Here is a 20121-nt window from a genome sequence, read left to right as displayed (position 1 = left end):
ACCCGAATAACACGCACACAGACATCTGGATCTTACCTGTTCTGTTTCTACGTCAAAAGCGAGGAGAGAGAGATGTGGTCCGGAACATCCTCCGCTGGAAACCACATCAGGGACGCAGCCTCCATTTGTTCCCAGTGCGCAGCTGCATCAACCGAGCTGCCACATCTCCCCTCCTCCGGCTGGTGACTCATGTCTCATTGAATTTATAGTGACACCAGTGTGACAGCACAGGCTGGCAGAACGTGCTATGCATAATATATATATAGTAAGGGCTCAATCCCTCAGCATCAAATGGACATGCATCATCATAAAACTAGTTCTTGTAGCTTCTTGTGTACAACCTCAACATTTAACACACGTTTGCACGATTCAAACTCCCGGACGTGTAAGAAAGTGCTGGTTAACGGTGTGGCGCGCACAAAATGATGAAATCACTCAGGAGGTGCCTCTGCTGAACAAATGATCAACGCCAGAGCGCAAGAAAAGTTTTTTTTTTTATTGTAAAACAAACTATATGAACAGGGAATCATAAACCAGTGACTGAATCAGTGTTGAACACATTTCTTTGTGTAACTTCTCACACCGAAAGCGACTAAATTAAGTGAATGTATTGACGGCTCGGTGGCTCCTGTGTGGAGGACAACCAACGGTAATTATTCAACTATTGTCTTCGCACATGTTGCAACTGCCGATGAGTCCCTCTGTGTGGTCTCGTAAGTACAATATTGTACGTACAGGTACGCGTGTATTAAATGTGACTCTTGGTGAAAGCCCCGAGTATCTCTGCCAAACGCACAAAAGGAAGAAATATTTTGTCGTCATTGGCATTTGCTCCTCAACAAATGCAGCATCCTTGAAGCCGGTGCCGAGCGTCCGTCTCGCACGTCTCTCCCCTCAGTTCAGTTGCCTGATGATAGAGTTAATATCTGTACCGCGGTAGCCGGGATTTCCCAGGTCCTTCAGGAGCCCGGCTTTGTCCCTGGCAGCGTGGCGAGCCACCGACAGCCTGAACGGCAACAGGAAGTTGTTGGTGGCCCGGAAGCTCTTGCCAACCGAGTAGATCTCGTGGATCAGGTCCTCCAAACAGATAATGCCATGTTTACCTGAGGGACAAAAGGAGGGAGGTGAGCGGTGGGAAGGTTTTTTTTTTTAAAGGGTTAACAGGATGGTGGCAGAGTGTTAACGAGAAGAGCACCGAGGGGGCGGGATGGCGAAGATGGATCAGAATTTATTTTTAACTCAAGTCAATGCGTTTAAATCCATTTTCAGATTTTTATAGTACAGTAAATTGCATCTTATGGTGAACTCTTAAATAAAGTGATACCGCTTCCACGGTTGATTTGCAGACGTACATACAAAAGGTAAATAAAAGGTTCGGAGGCTGTTGTGCTTGAACGGAGCAGAGGGAAGCGAAAGACCACTCGAAGGTACATGTGTAACTCGAATGCGATGTCGCCATGGACCCGAAACTTCTCATTTTGTATCAAATGTTTGGAAAGGAGCTGAATGGAGCCGAATGTGCTGAGTGGGGAGCTTCGACTGTGCTGCTGTGGGTGAGAAACCTGAAACCGTTCAGGCCGTGTATCTACAACATCCCTATCGCTTCTGTATTGATCTTAATGTGCCCTGCTTATCAGCGTGTTTGCGTCACTGGCAGTGGAGATGACGTACCCATGTGCTGCTCGATGAAGGTGTTGTCGGTGAGAGGAACTCTCCTGCGTCCGACCCTCGTCTGGCCTCTCTTCAGAATGAGCTCACGAACAGACTTCAAGTTGGGAAAGCTTGTTGGAAAGATGACGACGTGTTTAGAATCCGCAACAACACAAATGACAACCGAGACGGACTTTGACAGCACAGCGGTGTGAGGTCCTCACCCCCAGGCGACGTAGGGCTCCACTATCTTCATCATGGCCACGGAGGTCTTGTTGATCTTGACGAAGGCTCCGCTGAAGATCTTCCTCAGCCTCATCATCTGGACCGCCTTCATCACTTTGATGCTGACGCCTTTAATCCTGACAGGAGAGTTCAAAACAAACATGGGCAGTTTTCAGTTAATGTCAGAAATAGGAAGCAGAATACGTAACATGCAACCAAAGACCAAACTGGAATATTTGCAGGGAAAAAGAACAACAACAAAAAAAGTCACAATATTTCCTTTTATTGGTTTTGAACTAGCAATACAAGCACAGAGGGAATCTTTATTTCCTCCCTGAGATTAAAGTTGCCGCTCCTTATTGCAGTAAATGTAATCTAAGCAGTGAACAGGAGCTCTTTGTTCTGTTTAAGAAGGAACTGTTCAATAATAAATCGATGATTTATTTACTACATTGTGTATAGAACAAGTTGAGCGCCAGCTTGTTTTTCGCTCGTTTATTTTCTTTTTAAATTTGCCTAAATCCTGATGTCACATCTCTTCAACGTTCTCCATTAGGACTCTTCAGTGGCACGAAGGTTACTTTAGAAATTCAAAGTAGTGTGACTTGTTACACTTGATTCATTTTTTGTTGTTGTTACATCTCTAACGAATGTTTTAAATTGGGCAATAAAGCCGACGAGTCCTTAAAATAAATATAAACTAGGCCACGTCAACCTCACAACAGATCTGAGCAATGATTGCTGTTGAACTTTCGTCAACAATTCTTCAACACAACTCGGGTTAAGATCGGAAGGATTTTTATTTGAAAGCACAGCCACCAAAACGAATCACAAGTGTGTCGCTCACAGCTGACTGACTCACGGAGCGATCAGCTGTTCTCGATTCACGCGGGATCCTGAACTACTCTGCTGTTAATGTACCTTCGTTCTGTCTCGACACAAACTCGGGCAGCACAGAAAGCAACACAACCAACGTTTTATTCCACATGTAAGCTTTTAACTGAAAAGAATACTTTTGGGTTTGATCCTTCGCACTCGCCAACAATTTGAATGGCGACTGTAATTCAATTGCATTTTGTTCTGTGATTGTAATAGATTAGAAGGAGTCCCCCCCCCCCAACCACCACCACCACCACCACCACCACCCCCGCCTTTTACTGGGGACTCCCAACATCTGGACTGATGAGTGGAATGACATCGTCTCACACGTGGTTCAAAAGGTCAACACTGCAGTCACCAGTTTGATAGTAATAATAATAATGCAGTGCAGAATGAATGAATGGATGAATGGATGGATGGATGGATGAATAAATAAGTACTGACTCTCGGATGCGGACGGCGAAGGCCAGCTGCTGCTTGGCCGGCGGCAGCGCGGCGGGCGGCCTGTGGTCACCTCGACGGATACGAGTGTTGTCGCGATGCTTCTTGTGGCTGTCTTTCAAAAAATCCTCCAGGCGCTTGAATTTGAGTGGTTTTCCTTTAGATGTCTGGAACCGCAAAAGAAATACACGAGTAAATATAAACCAGAACAAATGATTGGATAAGTTTCTATTTGTCTAAAGTTTCTATTTGAACAAAGTCAAGTTGGGGTCAATGATTTCTTACAGTGGAGTCGTGATGCCCTCAAGAGAGACGACCTGATGACCGTCTTTATAAAGTGATATTAATATGAATATGAATATGAATTCTTACCTTTCTCTTCTCCAGCAGGGCGAGTTTGGCTTGCGTGGCTTTGATGGCCTGATATCTTTTCCTCTTTTTCAGGAGATACTCAGGAACTAACTTGATCACCTTTTTGGATCTGATAACAGGAAGCAAACAGTCAGAACAGAAGTTCACGGAACATCTCGGCTTATTTCAGGAGACGTGTTTCAGATGTCCGGCAGCAGCTCGATGACGACGATGACAACTTTTTGATGCGGACCGGTTAGTCGATCATCACGTTACAATTTCATCCCAACTGAACAAACAAAACATAAAGCGACTTCCACCCCATGTTGTGCGTACACAGACTGAACTACGGACGACGCGTCGCTGTGTTGTGGCTCGTTTAAAAGTCCCCGGAGCTCCACGTGAAACGACGGTCCTACGGGCCGTTTTCTAACCGCCATCCCGCTGAATATCGGTCTCGAGCGACCGTGCGTAGCCTCGCGGTCCCGTAACTACTCCAAACAACACAGCTGCCCGTAAAGAGAGAAAGGATCGACTTGGATTTGATTGAAAACGAATACGTACTCGGATTCGGCCATGGTGGACTCTGAAGATTCACCCGTCGCGTGGTGATGTCGTCACGCGCCTCGTTTACGACCCGCGCTGCCCCCTAGCGGTCAATAATGAATAGCGGCTACAAACGTGGCTGCTGTTCGTTGTGTGATCGATGAATCGTGTTATTTTCTGATTTTCCGGCCGTGTTACCGACACGACGATGTCCGCTGGGCTCCGCACGCCACAGAGCACTTTGAAAAACATGTCACATGTGAAATAATCAGAATATTTGAGGATTCAGAAATATTTAAAAACAATTCATTTTGATTCATGTGGAAAAGAAAAAAAAAGTGCTTCTCGTTGTTCATGAGACAGACCAGTTCACGTGTACTTCATTTTCAATCCAGTTTGACTACATGCTGTTTATAGGATTCCTCACAGTATCAAAGGTTTTTGATTAATTCGGCATTAACAGAACTGCCCTCGCGGTAAATAGACTTTCAGCTGTAGATTAATCTTTTCCGCCCTCTGGTGGATTTTGTTGGTACAACATTGTGAAAACAGGTTCACCAACCCAGTCATGAAACCAGACGGGTCATCTTACAGCATACCAGGAACAAGTGTTTGCCCCCTTCCTGATTTCTTAGTTTTTTGCATGTCTGTCACACTTAAATATTTCAGATCATCAAACAAATTTAAATATTAGAAAAAAATAACACAAGTAAACACAAAATGCAGTTTTTAAATGAAGGTTTTTATTATTAAGGGAGAAAAAAAAAAATCCAAACCCACATGGCCCTGTGTGAAAAAGTGTTTGCCCCCTCCTGTTAAAACATAACTTAACTGTGGTTTATCACCTGAGTTCAATTTCTCTAGCCACACCCAGGCCTGATTACTGCCACACCTGTTCTCAATCAAGAAATCACCTAAATAGGACCTGCCTGACAAAGTGAAGTCGACCAAAAGATCCTCAAAAGATCGACATCATGCTGAGATCCAAAGAAATTCAGGAACAAATGAGAAAGAAAGTAATTGAGATCTATCAGTCTGGAAAAGGTTCTAAAGCCATTTCTAAAGCTTTGGGACTCCAGTGAACCACAGTGAGAGCCATTATCCATAAATGGAGGAAACATGGAACAGTGGTGAACCTCCCCAGGAGTGGCCGGCCGACCAAAATTATCCCAAGAGCACAGCGACGACTCATCCGAGAGGTCACAAAAGACCCCACGACAACATCCAAAGAACTGCAGGCCTCACTTGTCTCAGTTAAGGTCAGTGTTCATGACTCCACCATAAGAAAGAGACTCGGCAGAAATGGCTGCATGGCAGAGTTCCAAGACCAAAACCACCGCTGAGCAAAAAGAACATTAAGGCTCGTCTCATTTTTGCCAGAAAACATCTTGATGATCCCCAAGACTTTTGGGAAAATACTCTGTGGACTGATGAGACAAAAGTTGAACTTTTTGGAAGGTGTGTGTCCCATTACATCTGGCGTAAAAGTAACACCGCATTTCAGAAAAAGAACATCACACCAACAGTAAAATATGGTGGTGGTAGTGTGACGGTCTGGGGCTGTTCTGCTGCTTCAGGACCTGGAAGACTTGCTGTGATAAATGGAACCATGAATTCTACTCTCTACCAAAAGATCCTGAAGGAGAATGTCCGGCCATCTGTTCGTGACCTCAAGCTGAAGCCAACTTGGGTTCTGCAGCAGGACGATGATCCAAAACACACCAGCAAGTCCACCTCTGAATGGCTGAAGAAAAACAAAATGAAGACTTTGGAGTGGCCTCGTCAAAGTCCTGACCTGAATCCTATTGAGATGTTGTGGCATGACCTTAAAAAGGCGGTTGGTGCTGGAAAACCCTCCAATGTGGCTGAATTACAACAACTCTGTAAAGATGAGTGGGTCAAAATTCCTCCACAGCTGTAAAAGACTCATTGCAAGTTATCGCAAACGCTTGATTGCAGTTGTTGCTGCCAAGGGTGGCCCAACCAGTTATTAGGTTTAGGGGGCAAACATTTTTTCACACAGGGCCATGTGGGTTTGGATTTTTTGTTCTCCCTTAATAATAAAAACCTTCATTTAAAAACTGCATTTTGTGTTTACTTGTGTTATCTTTGACTAATATTTAAATTTGTTTGATGATCTGAAACATTTAAGTGACAAACATGCAAAAAAAAAAGAAATCAGGAAGGGGGCAAACACTTTTTCACACCACTGCAGATGAGTTTTGAAGATAAATTGTAAGCCATCCACTCACAGTCATTACACAACGACATCATCCTTTCTACAGCTAATACCATACCATAGAATTAGTGTTAGCGACCTTTAAAGTCATACAGATGATGAATTTTGACGTAAACACACCTGATACATAAATACATACTTAAAGCACAGAAGTATTTATCACATGGACATATTTACTGGTTTCTGAATGCACACATTTAAGATGAGTGAAACTACAGCCACGCCCCCAAGGAGGGCTCTGATTGGTAGATTGTTTCAGGTATAATGAGATCCCTCCTAACATAAACTGTCAACGTTGTTATTCTCTTTTTTTCATTGTTTGTCTGTCTGCTCATGTCTTTGGCTGCCTGCTTGTTGAGCAACACTGTAAACTCGTCACTGACATCACTGAGTAAGTCACGTGCTGTGATCATAAGATGACAGACATCATTAATAATATCAATTACAAAATACTCGTGGACGTGGGAAATATACCTTTGGATTTCATCCAATCAGAGCCGACGATCCTCCACACAGTACTCAACGGGCGTTTGCTGCCCTCTGGTGGACACAGTAGAGAACTACAGGCTATGTTCGGTGCTGCTTCCCTCCGTGTATCTGCAATTATGTAAAACAACACATTTTTCATTGACATTAATAAGCTCAAAAATTAAATGTTCAAAGTTTTCAAGTGTCCTACTTTTTTTTGGTGACCTCGAACCTGTCGTGCGAGTCCTGTTTTTACATTGGTTGTTTGAGTTAGAGGGGCGGAGCTAACCGGCAGGAGCGCGGGAAGCGGAGAAAGACAAGCCGACACGTGGACGGAGACATTTGTAAGTACCACAAAAGGGTGTTATTGTCATTCGTTGAAGTCATATCAATCATTTTGTACACATCTATGGTTGGTTAATAAAATGTCTTTGCCACGTGGGTGTACTATTGTGCTAATGAGCTCGTGGCTTCACCAGCTGGGAGAACACAGCTGGAGTGGGAAAAAAATATATATATATTTTTGAAAAATAATATCGTGCCTGTCGCGACGTTTCGACTGCAGTGAGTCTTCTTCAGGCTTGGGCACAATAAAATAAAAGTAGTGGTCTTTCTTGTTGGCTGTGTGAGGTCTGTTCCTTGCAGCTGTTCTTTCATAGGTCTCCCTCTGTCTGCAGGGGCGGGCCTAGCGGATCTCTTTGCTCATTGGCCGGGAGCCCTGTCTGTTTAGAAAGCTCCTAAAGAGGCGCCTAACTTTTTGAGAAAATAATTGCTTTTCTCCTTGGTTTTTTTTTATTTTTTATCCTAATTGTTGTAATTGTTTGACCACTATTAGTATTATCTTAGTTACTAATTTTTCTATTTTCACAAATCCCTTGGTTTCTTTTAAAAAAAATTTTTTTTTTTAGGTTTATGGGTTAGGGGGGTGGGGTAGGGTGGTTAGGGAAGAGGGCTGGGTTAAATTTAGGGATTAAAATTTGGTTAAAATTGGGGGTCTAGAATTAGGGTTGGGTTCTTTAATTATTGTGTGTCCGGGGTCAAAGGTAAGTAGCTTTTACATATTGTGTTCACTAATTGTACTTTTCATTTAGACCCAATGGTTCTTTTGTGTTCAATCGATAGATCCATCTCCTTTCACGTTTTTTTTTTCTACAGGTGTCCGTCCAAGACGAGTTGGCCCGGACCCCTGAGACTCGAACCGCTGGCCAGCCGTGGGATCTGAAGTGCCTGACCAGCGGAGTGTGAACCGATTTCAGATTTTTAACGTTATATTTATGTTGAGTCATTCTGGTGGAGATGGAGTTTTTTGGTCTCGCCAATGTATTGTTTTCCACGTTTTGTTGCAGGAAATCATGTAGACGCAGTTGGACGTGGATGGACTGAGGCGTTGCGGAAGCTTGAATATGGTTTTGTTTACTTTGTTCGTGATGAATTTGAGCGGTTGGAAAAATGTTGGTGTCTGTTTGGGCCTCTTTTTTAGTAGGGGGCTGTAATGAGGATGTCCTTAAGGCTAGGGTTCCTTCTGTAAGAGGATATGATTTTGTGTGTTTTTAATAACCCTGCCTCCTCCTATTAAGGTTCTGTAATTTGTTTTAATTTTGTTATTAATTAATGTGCTGATAGATGAGTAATAAGTAATTAGATGGATTATGTCTCTGACCTCGTTTTTTTTTTTTCGGCCAAAAAAATACTTAAGACGTTAGTATGTCGTCTAAAATATGAAGAAAAAGTCATACCACAGTATGTCGTCCAAACCATCATACTACAGTATGACTTCTTTTTTTTTTCATATTTTGGACGACATGCTATAGTACTATACAAATAATGCTAAAAAAGTCATACTATAGCATGTCGTCCGAAATAGCACAAAAAAGTCATACTTCTTTAATGTCCAAAATGTGATAAATAGGTCATTCAAAGTAGCAAAAAAAAAATGCTATAGTATGACTTTTTTTCACATTTTGTTTATTTTTTTTTTTTTAAAAGCACTAACCACGACACCATCGTGCCTCTGATAATTTTACTTTCTTTGGTGCTTTTGAGGACATACTATAGGATGACTTTATGTTGTCCAACATTGTCCAAAATTTCATATTTTATTTTGTCATCCAAAATGGCAAAAAAAAAAAAATGTCCCACTTCTTCCAAAATGTTGAACAAATTTTAATACTTTAGTATGTCTTCCAAAATGTAAAAGAAATGACGGCAGGAAAAAAAACCTATCTAAAGCGAGGTAGAAAGGCAGTGGAGTGGATACGGCTGCACATAAAAAGTGAATTTGAGACATTAAAAAAAAAAAAAGAAAAAAGAATACTGCAAAATATGAAATACATATTCATGAAATATATCTGTATGGTATGTTTGGGCAAATTTTGTATTTGAGCAACTGATTAATAGTTCTGAACTCTGCGTCCTCTCCAGGTGCCACAGGAAGCCCCAGTCAACCCAACGTAGGGAAGAGGAAGAAGCTTCTGTCCGCGTGTTCTCAGGCGATGGCTCACAGTATCTTGGATGATGTTGCCACGGTGAGTAATGTGACAGATGTGTTCACGACAGCAGAGCAGGCAGAGTTTTTCTCTGCTTGAAATGTTCACATAATTACAAAATGTTCTTCATACATACATACCGTGATGCGTCCGGGACGTGCTCCCCCCGTCACGTCAGACCTGTACCCCAAGACCTTTGGGCATGACACTGAACCCCGAGTTCAGAAGGTGTGAATGGGTGGAAGGAAGGTTGTGCAAAAGCGCTTTGAGACCGTAAGGTCATAAAAGTGCAAACCATCTACATTTTCACCGGTTGTTCAGGTCATTTCTTCTTTTTTCACATCCCTGTCCTCTCTGTTCGCAGGTTGCTTTAGTCTTGTCTATACAGTCTGTCAATTTGGCTTGAAAATCCTTTCGAGAGGAAGCTGCTGACAGACAGCCAGGACCAGTCGTGTTACAGATGAGATCTATTTTTGTTTCGAACACATGCCGACACACACTTTGTGAGAAATCTCTCTCGACACACCTGCAGCTGTAAAAGCACACGCGTCATAACCACTATACGAACATGAGCTCAGAACGGGAAAATACTGATTTGAAGTTGAGAAGACGCGCTCCATTTGTTTTGTTTTTTTGTATTGGTGAACATTTGAATAAAGTTGATTTTTTTTAGAACCGTTTGTGAACCTGTATGATTTTTCTCAGAACTCACCAGCACCTTTCATGTAAAAATCACTGCCAGTGAATTGATTTCTTTGAGTGAGGAACTGACATTTTAGCAAAATGGAATGGCTCTAAGTTAACTGAAGATTACAAGATTAAATATTTAGATACACAAAGTTTTGTCTTAAAACAAGAAACCAGCACTTCAGCAAGACAACGTCTACATTCACGAACAAACGACTCAACACTAAAAACACCTTGTGATGATTTCTAAACTGTCATTTTTACAATTTTCGGTCTCTAAACTGGAATAGAGGTGAAAAGTTGCTTCCTAATTTTAAGGTAAAGACATCTTCAGTTCCATCCAGTGGGATGTTCAGAAAGCATCTAATAATTACATTACTATTAATTTATTTGAGTTATTTTGAACATGTTTCAGCTGTTGATCTGTGGGTAGTAGTGGGCGGACACGTCAAATCGAGGTGAAGTATTTTAGTGATGATAACTTTCAAGGTTTATTCGCTTTTACATTGTTAATGATGAGCATTTTAGGCTTTCAATTCAATTCAATTTTATTTATATAGCGCCGAATCACAACAGTGTATTTCGTGGCACTTAACAATTCAAATTTAAAATCCAGGAGTGCTTCACACCATTTTCTCCATTTGTTTGTGATATAAACAAAACCTGAACATTGCCAGACAATATTAATGCAGAGTTCTATTTTATCCTGGAGTTTGTTGTTCATTGTTTTTGGTGCTAGAAATCAGTTTTAAAGGAAAACAATGGTTGGATTAAAAGGTTAGATCTTGAGCCACTTCATTCAGCTGACAAAGACGCGTTGAGATCAAAACTTCCAGAGCTTTATTGATGCTGTGTGAGTTAAACAAGAGCAGGTCTTGCCGGTAAAAACGATTTAACTGGAAGAGAATCAGCACAGAAGTCACCACTGACCGGTGTAGAGACAGACGAGCCTTTGCATTTCCCCTTCAGTCGATCACGTCAAGTGACCAGCCAGAGATGAAGCGCCATGTTTTACTGAAGACACCGGGCTCTTAAGCAAGAGGTAAGTGAAGGCCACTGCTTGTAAACAGCTTTTTTTGTTTTAGAGTTATTATTTATTCAAACTGGTTTACTTAAAAATAGAAACTATACTGATGTTTAACTTGTAATTTGACCATCCTTTGTGTCCGCGTCTGGTTGAGAGGACTTCGTCCAACCCCGCTAATGAACAAACCGGGACGTTTGCCAATGAACTAGTAACGCCAGTAAATGTTTGCAATGTGAAAGTTAACATCTGTTGGACTGGGTGACCGTGGCCGGGTCTGTCCACATTTTCTCCTTTGATGTTTTGTTCCCCCTCCCCGTCCCCCTCCCCGTCCCCCTCCCCACCAGCCTTCCTCCGAGGACCGACTCTAGTCCTCTGCTTTGGCCTCCATCTCCTCGGCGTCGTCGTCTCCGTCCACCTCGGCGTTCTCGCGCTCTAACCTCTCCAGCTGCCGGGCGAGCTCCGTCTCATCCGTGTCCGTCACCACTTTGGGCTGCGGAGCACAGTTTACAATAAAGTTATTGGTGCATACACACAACAAATAATCAAACCAAGGGACATGTCAAAAGTCTTACAGGATTTTTAAAAAAAAAAATTAAAAAAAATTAAGCCCGAGAAGAAAGCAGCCATTTTTTTTTTTTTTAGAAATGTGTCAATATTATGTGATCAAACTGAAATTTAACAAGAAAGTTAGTTTATCAGATTGGCTCATAAATCTACAAGTAAAAATATTTTTGAAACATTTTGAGATGCACATTTATTTAACAACAATTTGTTTTACTTATTCTAATACTACAATTTTTCTCAAAAATCTTTTTCTCAATCAGCAGTTCAAAATGTCCTTTTTTATGGAACACAACAATAACTAATATTTTTACAGTGACATTTGCCAGAACAAAACAAAACAAACAACACAGGAAATTACACTTTAGAAACTAAAACGGCAGTATTTGAAAGTAATTGTTAAATATGCAGGGAGGACTTGGCGAACATTTGCGGTGTAAACATTTGTGGTTTTAGCTATTTATAAAAACATCTTTTAGTTTTTTTTACATGGTTGTTTTTTTTTAAAACCACAACAACATGAAAACCAGTGTAGCACTACATGGAATTGTGATAAGAAAAAAATGGTTTACTTGAGAAATAAAAACTAAAACAAATAATTTAGTCCGTTTTTTTCTTATTACATTAAAGACCTATTTAACTATCATATAAACTGGATTGATTTGAATGATTTTATTGAACTTGAAGTGAGTAAAACACAAGTCCTATTGGCAGATCTTCAACATTAAATGACTCAAATTGGGGCAAAACAAACTTGATCAAGACATTTCTACAATTCTGAAAATGTCAAATATCAAGAAGCTGCAAAAAAGAAAAAGTTTTCAAGATCACATGGTTGCACAAAGCAACAACAACAACAACAACAAAAATCACTCACCTCCATCTGGATGTTGAAGACGCCTCTCTTCTCCTCGATCTTCTCCTTGATAGCAGCCATGGCCTGGTTGAGCACAGACAGGCCCTCTGTGCGCTCCAGGGTGGTCGTCGTCATCACGTAGCGAGGAGGAGCGATCAGGTTGATCTGCCAGGAAACCAGATTACAACCGTCTCATTCACAGACGCAAAAAAAACAACAACCCCCCCCCCAAAAAAAAAAACCAACTGATTCAGCAACTCACTTTAGTCTCAACAGTTAAAAAAGGTCACAGTGGTGGGCAAAGAGAGGCTTTAGCTCGTGATTGAAGAGCAGGCGACCAATCAGCATCAGCAGCATTACCTTGATGGGCATGACCTCCGTGGAGCAGCCGAGTCCGGCCCGCAGAGCTTCCTTCACCGCATCAATGCCTTCGTAGCCGTAGCACGCGACCTCGATGTCTGCAGGGGGGGGGAGGGAGAAGAGGAAAGCCAGGCGGTCACATCCTCACCCCGTTACCTCATTTAAAAGTCCGACTGAGAAACTGTCAGCTGAAGAAATAACAGCCCGACCTGCTCTGATTTTGACGGCCTGCGGAGTGAGTCGCCTGTTGATGTTATCGATCAGCACATTCCTCTCCTCCTCGGTTAAATCCAGGCCATCCAGAATGGCGGGATCTCTGCAAAAGTCCACATGTTTACACCCTCCCGTGTCGTTTGAAACGACCGGCCTCACATCACAGTACAGCACACCGAGGAGGGCACTTACGACACGGCCTGTTTGAAGACGTCGTAAGCGCCGTATCCCGGCCGCTTGTATTTCTCGTCAAAGACCCAGGCGGTGCGCTGGTACAAGCTCTCCAGCTGCTCGTCCTTACTGTACTCCAGCACCTCGGCCACGTGTCGTAGGATGCTGTACACCTGCACGCACAACGCAGCCGATCAGCTCAGAGAAGGCGATTACTGAGACAAATTCTCTATTTAAATATCTTATTTTGCTGAATTTCCGATGTGTTTGGCATGAAGGGAAGGAAATCCGTCATCACGCGCTTGGCAGGGACGGTTATAATTGAAGCTTTAGAATCATGTTTGGGAAGGAGACAGAAAACAATCGAGGTGCAGTAAAACTCACAGTTTTAGATTTGGTGAATTTATCTTCACACTTGATGGCCTCCTCTGGTGAAACTCTTCTTTTTGATAAATCGATGTATCCTGGAGAGAAGGAGGCGAAGAAAAGCAGCGACGTTGGTCAAAGGAGGAACCTGTTTTCACATTATTCTCACGGGACACAAAAGACGGGTTAAGTAATGATAGCAGTTCTGTAAAATCACTGCAAATATGATTCAATTAACAGACCCGCAATAAAACAACGAATTCGAGTTTTAATGGTCAGTGCCGATTTCAAACCTTTAAAAACGTTTGCTGGTTTAAGTTTTGTTTTGAATAGCTTGTTTGCTGTTCTTAATGAATCATTCCAAATCAAATATGTCCACTGTCTTGTTGCTGCTTCTGACATTAAGTGAGCAAATCGTAATTCATTTAACGGCGGGATTATTGACGAGGAACTGATAATATAGTTACTTGCGACCTTTGACCCCATTATAACCGTTTACCTTTATGAACACAGCCGAATAAATCAAGAGCATCCCGGCCCCGTCGATGGCCTGGTGGTTGATCCCATCCGAGGCAAAAGACTTAACACGGCGAAAAGATCCCTCTACATAATTTCTTGCGATTATATCTGTGAAATGTTCAGTCCCACATTTCTGCCTTTTGTTCATTACTACGTCGGCACTTCGTCGCGGCCGGCGGTAAAACACGTCACCCACGCGTTAAAGACGTTCCCCGTCGCCCGCCCGCCCGCACTCACCCTTCTCTTTGTCTACTCGGATGACGACCACGCACTCGTTGCGGCCGATGCGGATGAGCTTGTTGATGGAGCGGATACGTCGACGCGACAGCTCGCTCAGGAGGATCATGCCCTCGATGTTGTTGTACTCCAAAAGGCTGACGTAGGCGCCCATCTCGGCGATGGACCTCACGTTCACCATCACGACATCCTCCACCTCCGGGAACCGGTGCTGGTAGAATCGACAGCTGAGCCCCGGCATTGCTGGGAGGAGAGAAACGGTAAATATCTGCAGCCGGGCGTACCGACGGGTGTTTGCGCAAATCTTCCCGCAGAGGAAACCTTCATCGGCGTGACGCCTCAGGAGCAGTTTTACAATTCGCAAACTCTACAGCTGCAACTAAAATCAGCATATGGTCATCTGAGGTCTGAGAGAATCATCTTGATCCAAACTGGAGCTGAAAAGTCAAGATATCTGTGCCGCTTCAGTTTAGACCTGAATTTTTTTTTTTTAAATCTCCCGTCTAAACACAAGTCCGACCGCCTCATTGAAACTTCAACAGGGAACTTTGCTAATTTAACATCAAAAGATTCCACTATAATTATATTTTATCTCGATAGTTTTAAGTCGTGACTATTATGACGACATCTGGAGCTGTGTCGTGCAACTAAAAGGGTCCCCGAGGAGGTATCTCTGAGAAGGTGACCGAGGGACAGAAAATATGACTTACATAAAAGTGTTTCATTTTCACTGTGGATTATAAATTTTAACCCTTCAAACTATATATATATAAAAAAAAAAAAAAAAGGTGTATTTGCTCGCACCTCACAAAGCTACACTGAGGTTATGACGCGATGAAGCGGATATTGGTTCATTTTTAAAGGAGCAACAAACAAGCCACAGGAGTCGGGCACCACTTATCTGCCGGCCATCGAAAGAGGATAACGCTCGAGCTTCTGGGACACAACAACGGCAGCCGGAGGCACGCCGACTGATCCCGAGCTGTTGAGCCCGTTACTGAAATAACACTAATTGGGACGTAAAAGAAATATTAAAATATCCCGGAGCCTGTGAAGCCAAATGTCAATGAACTTAAATCAATTTCTACGCCATCAGTTTAAATGAAAGAAGGACTAAATGATTTAAAGCAGTTTCCTGTTTACAGGGTGCAAAGGGCTGTGATCAAGGGGAAAAAGTTGCCCAAAAGGTTGCGACAAATTATTTATACCTGCAAGTTTAGGCCAGTATCCTAATCCTACATGAAGCAATCTTTACATTCACGTTCTTATTTAATTTAAAAATTCCATCTAACGCACTCACACAGGCAGCACTGTTGTTTGCACTACTACGTAACTCCTTAACTATGACTGACAGAGAGCAGACAATCCTTCACCTGCAGTGATGAGGTTTTCAATTGATCTATTAATCTGTAAATTATACAGAAGAGCTAAAAAATAAAAAAAAAAAAAAAAAAGAGAGTATATCTTCCAACTCTCAGGCTTTTTCCTCACACAAACAGCTATTTTGTCCACAGAGGGATGATTGCACACCTTTCTTTGCTTTGCGTCTATTCCTGGTGGGACAAGTTGGCGATGACTGTATGCATTTTTAATCTGGGCTCATTTTACATTTAAAACAGCGACTGTAAAGCACTAAATAGGCTACTGGTTTAAAAAAAAATATATATATACATTTTGAAACTGCTCTCCAAATGTTGTACATACTGCAATTTTATAGACATAAAGTTGCCCCTCAAATATTTCTTAAATCTCCTTTATTAACTAAAACTGTAGTTAAACACCACATCCTGCCTCAAGTGAATAATATATTGTTATTTCACACACGTGGTAGTTCATGTTTCTGGTCATTTTAAAGGCTTTAACTTGAAGCACTGCAAAAAAAAAACCCAAAAAACCCCAATAACGTGCCACAGTGAGGGCTGTTTCTGAAATCCCCCATCAATGATGTGGACAAAATAATAGAAACACCCCTCAAATATGAACTGAAACCATTTGAATGTCACGTTTTCTTTAAATGCATCAGATCAAATAGTCGAGTTCAGTTTGAAAAACGGGTCCCGAAATAAAAGCAGGGATATTTCATATATATGTATTGAATCAGTGAATGGGATGATGCAACGCAGACAAACGAGCATCTCCTAAGTTAAGGGCGAAAACTGACAGGAAGGAAAAAAATAAAAAATAAATAAAATAAAATAAAACGAGATCAAAAATCCACACGTGTCAGCAGCGACTGTACGAGGTACCGACGTCCCGTTTTAATACCGGAAGATAAATGGTTCATTTTTTAAGAGCAGAAACGGTTTACTTTGATGACCCGTTAGCTTCCTGGCTAACGAACCCGGTTCCCTGCTTCACATGCGGCACATGCGCTCCTGCCGAGGCTCGCTGTTAGCCCGCCGGATAGCAGCACCGTGTGTCCGCCGCGCCAAACACCTCCCTCATCAACAAACACTCACCTGTGTCATATGGTTACAGAACGACGCGCTGAATTGTTCTGTCCTGGACGTGTTTAAATGTCCGGCGATGGTTTTCCTTTTTTTTTTTTTAATTGTAATTCGGCCCGCTAGCTCTCGTTCACGGGGTGTGCTAAGTTTTTTTTTTTTTTTTTTTTCCTCGACCCGGAAAAAGATCGTCAGAGCTTCTCCGCCCGCGCATGCGCAAAGAACGACGGTGCGCTCCGAGTCACGTGACCGCAGACCAGCTGATCGTCACGGACGGCTGGAGTCGGACGAGATCGCGACCATTAGCTCGATCGGTGCCTCTAATCCTGCGCGAAGTACATTTGTTAGATGTGCAGTTTAATCAGTTACGCCTCGAGATAAAGGTTTCGGATTTTAAGAAGCGGGATTAAACAGAAAAGCGAAATCATCGACCGAAAGACGAGAAGATGTCTGGAAAAGACCGGATCGACATATTCCCCTCCAGAATGTAAGCAGCTTTGTTCGCTAGCCAGCTGCTAACCCGCTGCAGCTTCCTAAACGACTGACGTGACCAAGTTATTGATCTGAAATCGATGGTTCCCTGCGTACATTTCACATGAAGGGATCGCAGCGTTGTTTTTGCACCGGTTCGGACGCGGGTCCAGTTTATGTTACGAGCGCCAGGTCACTGGTTAAAAGAGGAAGGCTCCTCTTGTCATGTGATGTTTCTAACGTCACGCAAGTGTGAGCTGTCGGTCTGAAAACACGATGGGACCTCCTGACAGGCTCTAACACCGCGACACTGTGAGGGGCATCAGAGGGCCCCACGATACGTACTATTGTGTGACTTCAGTCACGATTATATATAGATATACCGCCATAACTCCCCAAATATTGCACGTCCTGCAAGCACAACTGCGTCAACATGTGTTTTTACAAACATTTGGTAGCCGAACTTAATTGCAGACTCAAATCCAACGTTCAGAAAGTGTGTGTTTTTCTTGGGGCTTGCAGGGCTCAGACCATCATGAAGGCTCGGCTGAAAGGAGCGCAGACCGGCCGCAACCTGCTCAAGAAGAAGTCCGACGCCCTCTCAATGCGCTTCCGTCTGATCCTCCGCAAAATTATCGAGGTCAGTTGAAGATGATTTGACAAAAGTGACTTTCTTTCTTGGCTCACCCATCCGAAACCAACACAGAACAGTAATTACGTGAATCCAACCACCATTTGTTTTATAGTTTTCCTTTTTTTTTTTTTTAGAGGCAACTCTCCAGTCACCCTGGAGGTGTTTTTAACTTCCTGCAGCCTTCAAAATGACCATAAAGTTGAATTAAAAAAAAAAAAAACCTCTGTAAAATTATAGTCTTTGTGAATTTGGTGTGCTTTGTTACATTAGACTGCATTAGTTTGAAGTAGGCGTAGCTGGCCAGAGAGGATATTTCTGTTAGAACAGCTTGCTCAAGGTAGATTTTTATCATCTTATCTGTTCCTTTAGACTAAAACCAAGATGGGAGAGGTGATGAGAGAGGCGGCTTTCTCTTTGGCTGAAGCCAAATTTGCGGCCGGAGACTTCAGGTAAGACTTGCGCTAAAATTACGACGATGGTGTGTTTGGTATGTCTGCAACTTCCACCTTTAATTCTCCGTGTCTACTCCGTATCTACAGCACAACTGTAATCCAGAATGTAAACAAAGCCCAGGTGAAGGTCCGAGCCAAGAAAGATAACGTGGCAGGTTAGCTTCAAAAAAATGTGTTCATACTTTTCTCATCACTGTGAGACGGGACACGTTCTTTATATGTGCTGTTTTTTGTTCCTTCAGGTGTCACCCTTCCAGTTTTTGAGCACTACCAAGAAGGCGGGGACAGTAAGTCACATCTCACTTCTCTATGAGCCGTAAATCTGCATCATTTTTGGATTAGATGAATGAGACCGCTCACCATTGTGTGTGCGTTTATCTGTATCTGTGTGTGTGTGTGTGTGTGTGTCAGGTTATGAGCTCACCGGTTTGGCCAGAGGAGGAGAGCAGCTCTCCAGGTTGAAGAGGAACTACGCCAGAGCTGTGGAGCTGCTCGTGGAGTTAGCCTCCTTACAGGTAGGGGGTGCTGTTAGAAATATGACAAGGTTACTTTAGCCCTAGTTTTGTTCCTTTAAAAGGTGAAATTAGGTGGTGTTTTTTTTTTTTTTAAATAGAGGACATATTTTCGACATTGTTAAGTGTACGTTTCATGAAACATTTCTGCTTATTCATTGTTGCTCAATTCTTGTTTGCAGACATCTTTTGTCACTCTGGATGAAGCGATCAAGATCACCAACCGCCGCGTGAACGCCATTGAGCACGGTAAACGTACACCCAACACCTGTAGCCTTCTTCTCAAAGATCTTAATAGAAAACGTATCTTCAATGATCTTTATTCCACTTTGCAGTGATTATTCCCAGGATTGATCGCACCCTGACCTACATCATCACAGAGCTGGATGAGCGAGAACGAGAGGAGTTCTACAGGTGCTTTTTCTACCTTTTAAATTTAGAAGACAATTTTTCACAGATTAGATGCAAAATGTCGTTCATAGTAGTTACAGCTGTTGCATTGTTTATTTGTTATGTTTTATTATATTCGTGCTCAAAATGTATTCTGTCGCCCCAAAAAGTGAAATCCAAGTGCCTTGAAAATGTTTTCTTCTCCGCCAGACTCAAGAAGATCCAAGAGAAGAAAAAGCAGCACAGGGAAAGGACGGAGCTGGAGATTGCTGCCCGCCTGGCTAAGCTTGGTCCCATCGCAGAGCCGTCCAACATGCTGACAGAGGAGACGGATGAAGACATGCTGTTCGAGTGAAAGCGCTCCGCAGGCTGAAAGTCGCCGACTTCCCCCCCCCCCATCATCCTATTTATTCTGTGCCTCTCTGGCCACGTCTGTCTTCTTATGTACGTGATGAAAGTTGTTTTTCCTGTGTATGTGATGATTCGTTCAGTGCTGGAAGGTTTCACAATGTGTCACTGTACAGGAGCCAAAGTGTCGCCGCACTTTGCAGTTACTCGTCGACTTAAGACGAAAAACTGTGTAAAAAAAAAAAGAAAAAAAGAATTAAACTAATCTTACAGAGAATATAAGTATGTTTACACGTGATTTACGAGTGCAATTAAAGAAGCATTCCGTGTGACTGATATTTAAGTTTCCTCACATTTGGAGCCATTGCATGCTGTAAAAGCTTCAGGTGGTTGTAGATTTCAAGAAGTGTGTGAGTCCGTGTCGTGAAGGCCCGTCCGGCTGCTGACCTTGATGTCACCTCATCGGAGGTCGTTTACCATCACACCAGAATCCCTCTGTGACCCTGCTGTGGTGTGAAAGTCAACAAGCACTTCATCCGAATAAAGATGTTCTAAATATTCAACCGCCGCCTGGATTTCTTGTTGAGA

The 20121-nt window shown here is 42.6% G+C and overlaps 3 protein-coding genes across 3 annotated transcripts; 1 reads left to right on the top strand and 2 right to left on the bottom strand.

The window, feature by feature from the left end:
* Positions 1-465: 465 nt before the first annotated feature.
* Positions 466-4180, bottom strand: rpl7l1 (ribosomal protein L7-like 1). Its single transcript, XM_069708597.1, has 6 exons — positions 4111-4180; positions 3568-3676; positions 3199-3362; positions 1875-2012; positions 1672-1781; positions 466-1103 (listed from the first exon to the last, which is right to left on the bottom strand). Exons 1-6 carry the CDS (start codon positions 4122-4124, stop codon positions 895-897), a joined length of 744 nt encoding a protein of 247 aa, XP_069564698.1. The 5' UTR covers positions 4125-4180; the 3' UTR covers positions 466-894.
* Positions 4181-10789: 6609 nt separating this feature from the next.
* eif2s1b (eukaryotic translation initiation factor 2, subunit 1 alpha b) lies at positions 10790-16912 on the bottom strand. Its single transcript, XM_069708593.1, has 8 exons — positions 16742-16912; positions 14283-14525; positions 13545-13624; positions 13182-13333; positions 12986-13092; positions 12777-12874; positions 12438-12581; positions 10790-11489 (listed from the first exon to the last, which is right to left on the bottom strand). The coding sequence occupies exons 2-8, from the start codon at positions 14521-14523 to the stop codon at positions 11364-11366; spliced, it is 948 nt and encodes a 315-aa protein (XP_069564694.1). The 5' UTR covers positions 14524-14525; positions 16742-16912; the 3' UTR covers positions 10790-11363.
* Positions 16913-16981: 69 nt separating this feature from the next.
* Positions 16982-20096, top strand: atp6v1d (ATPase H+ transporting V1 subunit D). The gene is made up of 9 exons (XM_069708596.1): positions 16982-17213; positions 17720-17837; positions 18201-18280; positions 18371-18438; positions 18526-18570; positions 18695-18798; positions 18978-19044; positions 19131-19209; positions 19396-20096. The coding sequence occupies exons 1-9, from the start codon at positions 17173-17175 to the stop codon at positions 19538-19540; spliced, it is 747 nt and encodes a 248-aa protein (XP_069564697.1). The 5' UTR covers positions 16982-17172; the 3' UTR covers positions 19541-20096.
* Positions 20097-20121: the final 25 nt, after the last annotated feature.

This window comes from Brachyistius frenatus, unplaced genomic scaffold (genome assembly GCF_029030835.1).
Source record: "Brachyistius frenatus isolate BFR_SWC_R1_liver_20210118 unplaced genomic scaffold, ASM2903083v1 Contig_76, whole genome shotgun sequence".
NCBI classification, from domain to species: domain Eukaryota; kingdom Metazoa; phylum Chordata; class Actinopteri; family Embiotocidae; genus Brachyistius; species Brachyistius frenatus.
The sequence above is the reverse complement of the archived record's forward strand: the minus strand, read 5'-3'. Positions and strand labels throughout refer to the sequence as shown.

What these genes read in the sequence shown, in the direction of transcription:
- rpl7l1 (XM_069708597.1), bottom strand. An exon ending in TTCGCCGTCCGCATCCGAGA is followed by an intron (nt 2,013 to 3,198) that starts GTCAGTACTTAT and finishes CTCTCCTGTCAG; the next exon opens with GATTAAAGGCGTCAGCATCA. An exon ending in CTTCATCGAGCAGCACATGG is followed by an intron (nt 1,104 to 1,671) that starts GTACGTCATCTC and finishes TTTGTCCCTCAG; the next exon opens with GTAAACATGGCATTATCTGT.
- eif2s1b (XM_069708593.1), bottom strand. Translation starts at nt 14,523, where the DNA reads ATGCCGGGGCTCAGCTGTCGATTCTACCAGCACCGGTTCCCGGAGGTG. An exon ending in GTCTTCAAACAGGCCGTGTC is followed by an intron (nt 13,093 to 13,181) that starts GTAAGTGCCCTC and finishes GGACTTTTGCAG; the next exon opens with AGATCCCGCCATTCTGGATG. An exon ending in CGGAGGTCATGCCCATCAAG is followed by an intron (nt 12,582 to 12,776) that starts GTAATGCTGCTG and finishes GTTTCCTGGCAG; the next exon opens with ATCAACCTGATCGCTCCTCC.
- atp6v1d (XM_069708596.1), top strand. Translation starts at nt 17,173, where the DNA reads ATGTCTGGAAAAGACCGGATCGACATATTCCCCTCCAGAAT. An exon ending in TTTGCGGCCGGAGACTTCAG is followed by an intron (nt 18,281 to 18,370) that starts GTAAGACTTGCG and finishes CCGTATCTACAG; the next exon opens with CACAACTGTAATCCAGAATG. An exon ending in CGTGAACGCCATTGAGCACG is followed by an intron (nt 19,045 to 19,130) that starts GTAAACGTACAC and finishes TCCACTTTGCAG; the next exon opens with TGATTATTCCCAGGATTGAT.